The 9,202-nt window shown below is 31.8% G+C and overlaps 1 protein-coding gene across 1 annotated transcript; it reads left to right on the forward strand.

The window, feature by feature from the left end:
- Positions 1 to 6,417: 6,417 nt before the first annotated feature.
- Positions 6,418 to 8,765, forward strand: LOC110111643 (protein PMR5). Its single transcript, XM_020843599.2, has 4 exons — positions 6,418 to 6,890; positions 7,594 to 7,772; positions 8,190 to 8,348; positions 8,435 to 8,765. Exons 1-4 carry the CDS (start codon positions 6,468 to 6,470, stop codon positions 8,763 to 8,765), a joined length of 1,092 nt encoding a protein of 363 aa, XP_020699258.1. The 5' UTR covers positions 6,418 to 6,467.
- The last annotated feature ends 437 nt before the right edge of the window (positions 8,766 to 9,202 follow it).

Genomic DNA, 9,202 nt, shown 5'->3' on the forward strand with positions numbered 1-9,202 from the left:
ATCACAACTCTAGAATCATTCATTTTAGTTTTGAATACCCACTTAGTTTCAATAACACTTTGATCATTTTTCCTTTCAATTAATTCCCAAATATTATTTCTTACAAATTGATTCAACTATTCTTGCATGGCGAAAATCTAAAATTCATCTGAAAGTGCTTGATTTATATTTATAGATTCAATCATCAATATAAAGGCAGAATGATTCACCTCTTTGCTAAGTCAATGCCTAGTCCTAATACCCTCATTAGGTTCACCTAAAATCAATTTCTTTGATTGATTCTTAGAAATTTTTCATTCTCTAGACGAAGGGTTTTCTTTTCTCACATTTTCTCCCAAATTCATCTTATTAATTCATTGGGAGTTATTTTCAATATGATCCTCTTCTAACATTGGCTCTTTTAAAATATCATATTCATCAAAAATAATATGTGTGGTTTCTTCAACTTCTAAAGTTCTCTTGTTAAAAACTCTATTAGATTTTTCAATACTAGAGTATTCAAGAAAAAAATTTTCAACAGATTTTGGATCAAATTTTTTAAAATGAGTTTTTTCATTATTATGAATAAACACCTTACATTCTTTTTTTTTTTTTGAAGAAATGCAGAAATTGCATTATAATGAAAGAGAAGAAAACACCTTACATTCAAAAACATGCAAATGTGAAAAATTTAGTGTTCTACACTTAACAAGTTTATAGGATGTCTTATTCAATTTGGATCTAATATTCACCATAATTAGACCATAATAAGCTATACTGACCACTGCAGCCTAAAAATATTTTAAAAGTAAATATTTTTCCAATATAGCTTTAGCGGTTTTAATTAATGTTTTGTTCTGTCTTTCAACTACCCCATTCTATTGAGGGGTCCTACGTGCTGAAAAATTGTAATCAATTCATTTCTCTTTACAAAAAATTTCAATTTTTTTATTTTCACACTCACCTCTATGATCATTTTGAATCAATAAAATCTCGCGTCCTAGTTTTCTTTGAATCCAAGTTGAAAAACTTCTAAATTTTTCAAATAATTCACTCTTATGAAATAAAAATTTAACCCAAATGAATCTTGAAAATCATTAATAATCACGAATCCAAATACTTTACCCCCTAGACTTATAATGATAACCAATCCAAAAAGATTCATGTGAATTATTTCCAAAGGTTTGTTAGTTCTAAGATGCTTAATAGAATGAAAGTAGGACTTTACATGTTTTTCTAACTGACATGTATCACAAAGGTGATCCTTAATAAAATCTAATTTTATGATTCCTCTAATAAGTTCTTTTTGGATAATTTTTTCTAAGATTTTTCATACTTGCGTGATAAAGTCTCATATGCCATAACATCATTAATAGTTTTAAGATAAAAAATATTAGAAGATTTAATATAATTCAAATCAAGCATATATATATTATTTATCCTAATTCCATGGAATACATTAATTCTATTTTGGTTTAATATGTAGCTAGTGGGAAAAAAATTTACACTATAACTCTTATCACATAGCTGATTAATACTCAGCAAGTTATGTTTTAAGCATTCTATAAGTAAAATTATTTCAATAAAAAATTATTTAAGTTTCCAATCATACATGTGCCTACCACTTTCCTGGTGGTATTATCTCCTAGTGTAACCTTGCCTCCATTCCTGACTTCCAGCGATATAAATTATATAGTGTCTCCAATCATATGCTTCAAACATCCACTGTTCATGTACCAAATGCTCTCACGAGATCTTGTATGAGAGTATTTTTATAAGATAATCAAATGTTAGTCTTGGAAATCCAAATAAGTTTGAGTTCTCCTCTTGGCAAAAATAAACTAGATGCATGTTTGATATAACTTGTTTTATGCATCTTAGGTCTCCACACTAAATGAGTTTTAATATGAATAATACTAGTGTGGGAGATATGCCCAAGTAATTCATAAGAAAAGTGTCTTACTTGAAGAAAATGATTTATTAATCTACATGTATTAAACTATCTTTTTCTAGATTTTAAAAATTTTGTCTTTTTATCAGGATTAAAAAATTGTTTAGGTGTAGGTGGAATCCTAATTTTCTCAAGTGCTTTCAATTGAGCTTTAAAAAAATGAGTTTGCACTTTCTAACACAACATTGTCAACTTTAAATAATGTTCTATATTATCAGATTCATCCATAAATATTTTAAAATCATTTTCAAGTTTAGTGTGGGATGATTTTAATAGTTTATGCTATTTATTTAATTCATCAAACTCATCCAAAAATTTTATGAGGTTACTATCAATTTATGTGTGATCTTTCCTAAGGATTTCATGCTATTTTTATAATTCTATGAAATCTAAGTTTAATCTTGCATGCATCTTTTTGAGTTTTATATATGTAGTATGTATTTTCTCAAAAACATTAAAAAAAACTCTTCATAAGTTAAGTCACATACCTCTTTTTGATCTAACTAATCAAGCTTGTCAGCCATCAAACATAGGTTGGTGACTTCCTCCTCTGCTTCTGTTTCTAAGGAATCCAAAGTTGAGTCCGCCCAAAATGCTCTCTATAATTTTCTCTTGCCTTTCCTCACATTTGCTTTCTCCTCGACCTTCTCCTTATTAGGATTAACTTTAAGATTTAGGCAAGCTTATTTGATATGTCCAGGCTTCTTGCATTGATAGCAAATAATATCATTAGAAGTTTTATTATTTTTGTAGAACTTACCTTTATTCTACTTGATGTCTCCTTTATTTTCTTTTTAGAAAACTCCTAAATTGTCTTATCATCAAGGCAATGTCATCTTCATCCTCAGGCTGAGACTGATCACTCTCAGAGTCATCCACTTTCAATGATATATTCTTCTCCTTTTGCTTCTCACATACATCAATATGTCTCTAAGTCATTCCTTACTCAGTAAGTAATTAGTGATTCAAGAAGAATGTCAATAAAATAAATTGATAAATCTTTAGACTATATAATATCAATTATTTTCACATCATAAGCAGTAGGCAAATAACAAAGTATTTTATTTACTTTCTCAGCATTCATTTGTTCCCTACCTAAAGCATGCAAGGAGGTGACTATTTGTGTGAAACATGTATATATGTCAGTGATTGATTCATTTAGTTTCATGTGAAACAGTTCATAATCATGCAATAAAATATTCAATCTAGATTATTTCACTCCATTAGTCTCTTTATATATGATACAAAGTATATTCCAAATTTCTTTTTTCATTTATATAGGTAGAAACATACATGTAATCTTTAGATTTAAGTGCACAGAAAAAATTGTTCAAATATTTAGTGTTTAATTGAGCTAAGTCTCATGCTTCTATAGTCTAGTCAATAAATGGTGTTTAAGTTCTAATGCCATCTACAAGTTTAGTTGGCCTGATGTATCCTTCTCATACTAAAATTCACATACTATAGCCAAGCGATTAAAAAAAAGTAGATATTCATATTTTCTAAAAATTGAAAAGGATATTATGAAATAATGGGGGTCTAGTGATTGAATACCCTTCATGTGTGTTACAATTTTTAAAAGTAGCCATGATCATTTTCAAAAAGTTGTTTAAATCTTAATTTTTGAAAGAAAGCTCTAACATCACTTGAAAGTTCATATAGGTTGTTAGACTTAACATAAGAGTCTCAATGCTAACCAAGAGAGGGTTGAATTGGGAATTTAAAAAAATCTTTTGAATAGAAAACCATTTTATAAGTACTTTGCATAATTTAAAAGTTTTAAAAAGCTAAAAAACTTTTTACCCAAAACAAAATTAAAATGTGTGGAAAAATAAAAATATAGAAAAATAAGAACACAAAAATTTATAGTGGTTCGATTCAACTAGACCTACAACCACTCCATGAAGACTCCCTCTTCAAGTATTGCGCTATTACCATAGTGCCTCTTTTTTTGCTCCAACAACAAAGCGGATAAATCTTTATAATTACCCTCTCTTCCACCAATCCCTGGTTCGGTAAAGTATCGTCGTCCTTTCATACCCTCCAAGTGTCGATAGAGTACAGTCATCCTTTCACACTCTTTAAGTATCAATAGAGAACTTTCATCCTTTCATACCCACTTGGTGTCATTACACTCTCTATGTGTCGGTAGAGAATCTGGTCATTTTCAAATATCTTCCCTCGAGCATCTTTAAAGAAGTAAGGAAGAGATTTTCCACAAATATAAAGAGAATCTCACATTTGAGTAACCTTGTGAACTCTTCACACTCTCAACTTATAAGAAATTTCTCTCAAAAACTCTCCCAAATCATCTCTCAAACCTTTATAATTACCCTCTCTTCCACCAATCCCTGGTTCGGTAAAGTATCGTCGTCCTTTCATACCCTCCAAGTGTCGATAGAGTACAGTCATCCTTTCACACTCTCTAAGTATCAATAGAGAACTTTCATCCTTTCATACCCACTTGGTGTCATTACACTCTCTATGTGTCGGTAGAGAATCAGATCATTTTCAAATATCTTCCCTCGAGCATCTTCAAAGAAGTAAGGAAGAGATTTTCCACAAATATAAAGAGAATCTCACATTTGAGTAACCTTGTGAACTCTTCGCACTCTCAACTTATAAGAAATTTCTCTCAAACACTCTCTCAAATCACTCTCACACTTTGCTCTTTAAGAAAAATAAAGAAGGATTTCATCCATAGTTAGTTTATAGGACTTTTTATATGAAAGACACAAAAAATTGGCTAGAAAATTGAATTTTTTCGATTTGACCGTCCACGATCATACAGTACGATCGACGATTGTACGTACAAGCAGTTAAAAAATTGCTCATATGATTCAGTACGAACCGATTTTGTATGTTGATTGACTAGGTATGAACTAACATCGTACATTATGATTATTTCAAAATTGAACAAATTCGTCTGGTATGATTGAGTATGAAATGATTTTGTACTCTGAATAACGTACTGTATAAAATAAATATTGGGTAGTACGAACTATTTTGATCAAACCATGTTTCGTTTGGTATGAAAATGGCATCAACCATTTCGTACTCTAAAAGTCATTTGTACGATTATATAATCGTATAATGCAAACAGTTTAAAAAGTATACCTGATCGTAAGGATGAAAATATATGCATTCATTTCGTACTATAAACGTCGTTTGTACGAACATAAGATCGTACAATATAAATAGTTCAGAAAAAATTAGGAGTTCATTGGGACAAACTGGTACGTATCTATTTCGTACTCTGGAAGGCGTACGTATGAAGCTAACTTCGTACAATACGAATAGGACTTAGAAAAATTTTCCTACATGATTCGTTTAACTACTTTCTGGAGGAATGCTCAAGTAAAATCATACCGTGCAATCAAAAATTGTACAGTATGATTAGTTTTAAAAATTTATAATTTTTTACACTCCACCATGTGTGTGTATGTGCACGATTACCCAATTACAATCACACTCTCTCAGACTCAAGAAAAGTAAAAAAAAAAAAGACTCCAAAAATAGTAAACCCTAATATAATCTGACTTGAAGTCTTCAACTGGCTGGAGTATGATTTTTCTAAAATGTTAGTACACACAAACAACAAAAATAATATATCCAATATATGTTAGGAGAAATAGTTATCAATATAATAATATTTTGGAATAATAAAAACACACATGATAAGAAAACATGGTTATGAAAACTAAGTTGCAACATGTTGGATGTGGAGGGCATTATTATTGAAGAAGATAATCAGAATGTTATCAAGTATCTTCAAGATTCTTTTTGCAAATCTACCTGGAAGGTGGGGAGCCAAGAAGTTCATGATTTTTTATTCTTAAAAGGGATCAATAAGGTTTTATTTCAATGTTCTAATCGTAGTTGTAATAAGTTAGTAAATTTTTTTGCTAACTTAGCTTTGTCTAGTGATTTTATTTGGGATGTAATTAGTGATAATAATACTCCTTCTTTTTGTGTCTTTGTTAAAGGAGAAATGTGATATTTTTTCTATCTCTGAGTATTTTATAATTAGATGCTCTCTTTTTAATGCAAATTACATTTCCTTTCAAAAAAAAACTCAAAATAAATTAAGAATTATCATAACTAATATATATATATATCTCCTAAAATCTACTCTGAAAATTATTTTTTTTGTTGAAGTAATCAGAAATCGAATCGTTCAAATTCTCTCGTACGGAAAATAAAATCCTCCTAACTATGTCACCGAACTACTCCTCAGAGTTAACAGTACAATCATTATTCATAATTCTATTATTTCTTTCTTACCATCAGAGCTGAACGCAATAATCTCCCTTGCCGCCAACGCAATCCCTGCCCGTGAGCAGTCCCGCGGTAGTTTGGCGTGCGGCGCGGTGCTGTAAGCAGCGGTGATAGCCCCCTCCCCAAATGATAAAAAAGCAAAACCTTTTAACAAAAAAATTACCATTACAATACCTTTTCATCAGAAAGCAGAGCTGTCAGTACAAAAACGAAAGCAAAGAACCCAATTCCCACTTCCCCTCTCCCCACTTCTTCTCCCATGGCCCATCTCCCTCCTTCCTCCGCCTTTCTCCTCTCCCTCACCCTCCTCCATTCCTCCGCCGCGGTCTCCGTCGATGTCTCTCCCTGCGACCTCTTCGTCGGCCAATGGCTTCCCGATTCTTCCTACCCTCTCTACCAGTACTCTTCCTGCCCAATCATCGACCCCGAATTCAATTGCCAGCTCTACGGCCGCCCGGACTCCGACTATCTCCGCTACCGGTGGAAGCCAGCTGGTTGTGACCTGCCAGCTTTTAACGGTCTGGATTTGTTAGCAAGGATGAGAGGGAAGACGGTGATGTTCGTCGGCGATTCGCTCGGCAGGAACCAGTGGGAATCGCTCATATGTATGCTCAATGCGGCGGCGCCGTTGTCGGCGGCGGTGATGATGAGAGGAGATCCTCTCTCAACCTATAGGTTTTTGGTACTTAATTTGAATGCGATTATTTTTTTATTAGTATGATTATTGAATGAGTTAATTATGAATAAGATTTTATGAAAAAAATTATTTGAGAATATGTTAATATGTATTTTATTAAGTAAATTTTAAATTTATTTATTTAACTTTAAGATTAATATTAAATATGAAAAGTAAATATCACACTAATTTTAAAATTTATTATTATATAATTTGTGTTGAAATATACTGAAATGTTTTTTTTTTTTTAGATTTTATTTGATGGTATTTAATTTCATATATTTTGATTATATTTAAATATGGAAAAACAAATAATATTATGATCAAATTTTATCATGAGAATATTTAAGATCTTAAATATATTTTTAAATGGGTGTAATATATAAAAATTAATATTATATTAATTTTAAATTAATCTAAAGACTTTATTAATTTCAAATTAATCTAAAGACTTTGATACTCATTCAAATATTCAAATTTATTATTTACTTATTATAAAAAATATGCATATTTTTGTGCTCGAATTCATAGTGCATTAATAAGAAACAAGAATTTTAATGAGTTGGATTCGAGCACTCATTTTATTAAAAAGTATTATTTATTATGATAAATGTATTTTAGACTTTATATCATAAAACAAAATTTATGATGGTGAATAGCTGATAAGTTAATATGTTATGAATATTGGTGGATTTGAATTGAATTACAGGAGTACGAGGTGTCGGTTTCATTTTACAGGGCTCCATATTTGGTGGATATTGATGTGGTGAATGGGGTGAGGATATTGAGGCTTGATGGCATAGAGAAGAATGGAGAGGCGTGGATTGAGGCTGATGTGCTCTATTTTAACACTGGCCATTGGTGGACTCATACAGGAAATTTGCAGGGGTATTCACTACTCTTCCTCCCTCCTGCTTGCTACAAAATTTTGCTAAAAGAGCTCATATTCAGACATAATACCCTTTTGAGCAGCATGCATGGTATATAGTATTAGATAACGATCAAAATTATGGTCTGATTTTTTGTGAAGTATGGAAATAGTCTTGAACTATTTGAAAGTCTTATTTTAATCTCTTTACTTATTTAAAATAAAGATCTAATAGATTTTGCGAAATTGATCTCTATTTAACTAGCCAAAAGATCAAATTGATATTTTTGTATAGTCCGAGATTATTTTGGTTACGATCAATTCGATCCTTTCTCCATGAAAGTTATAAATTTGTATTTGATTTTCAGGGAAATTTTTTTGTAAGACTGAATATAATGATTAATTTTGAAGAATAGCATTTGTTTGTACTTTGTAAGGTGGGACTATTTGGGAGATGATGGAGCATACTACAAGGATATGGACCGGGTATTGGCTTTTCAAAAAGGATTGAGCACGTGGGCTCAGTGGGCCGACCGGAATATTAACAGCACTAGAACCACAATCTTCTTCCAATCACTTTCTCCAACGCATTACAAGTACGTGTCCTCCTCTAATGTTTTTCTTTAATGGGCTTTGGGTATAAGAATGGGCTAAATATCCGGCCCAAAAAATGCCATTGCAGTCCAATAGAGTGGAAGAACTCAATGTCTAGAAACTGCTATGGGGAAACAGAGCCGATGAGCGGGTTCAACTACACCAGCAACAACTTAGCAGAGGGGAGAATGATACAGGTGATTCGTGGTGTGCTGAATTCAATGCGGACACCCGCATACTTCTCCGACATTACGCGGCTGTCTGAGCTGCGAAAGGACGCCCACCCATCCATTTATAGCGGTGACCTCACCCCGCAGCAGCGAGCCAATCCCGACCATTCGTCCGACTGTAGCCATTGGTGCCTTCCTGGTCTCCCTGATACATGGAACCAGCTCTTCTATGCGGCCCTCTTCTTCTAACCTTTTTCCCTTTTTTTTTTCTTCTCCTCAATTGTTTAACATAGTTAATTAAGTTGTATTAATTTTTTAATGTTTAAGATTGAAGAATGGTTACATATTTAATGTAATATATTTTATTTAAATCTAGTTTATATACTTAGCTCCAAATACTCTATTAGCTAATTGCACGATTATGTCTCCTTAATTTCATCATATTAATACTACTAATATTTTACACAACTAAAAACTTGATGTTTCCACAGTTGTTCATTGTGGTGGTTTATAAATCGTAGCAATAAATAGGTATAAACAACCGTTTATACCACTGCAAAAAATTACTATTTAAATTTTTTTTTTCCCCACAGCATTCAATAACAACATTTTTTAAACTGCCTAAAAAAATTATTTCAAAATAGCCTCATTTACTGTCCCACCACTCTCCCTCCTATGTACTAGCT

Source organism: Dendrobium catenatum, unplaced genomic scaffold (genome assembly GCF_001605985.2).
Source record: "Dendrobium catenatum unplaced genomic scaffold, ASM160598v2 fragScaff_scaffold_231, whole genome shotgun sequence".
Lineage (NCBI taxonomy): Eukaryota > Viridiplantae > Streptophyta > Magnoliopsida > Asparagales > Orchidaceae > Dendrobium > Dendrobium catenatum.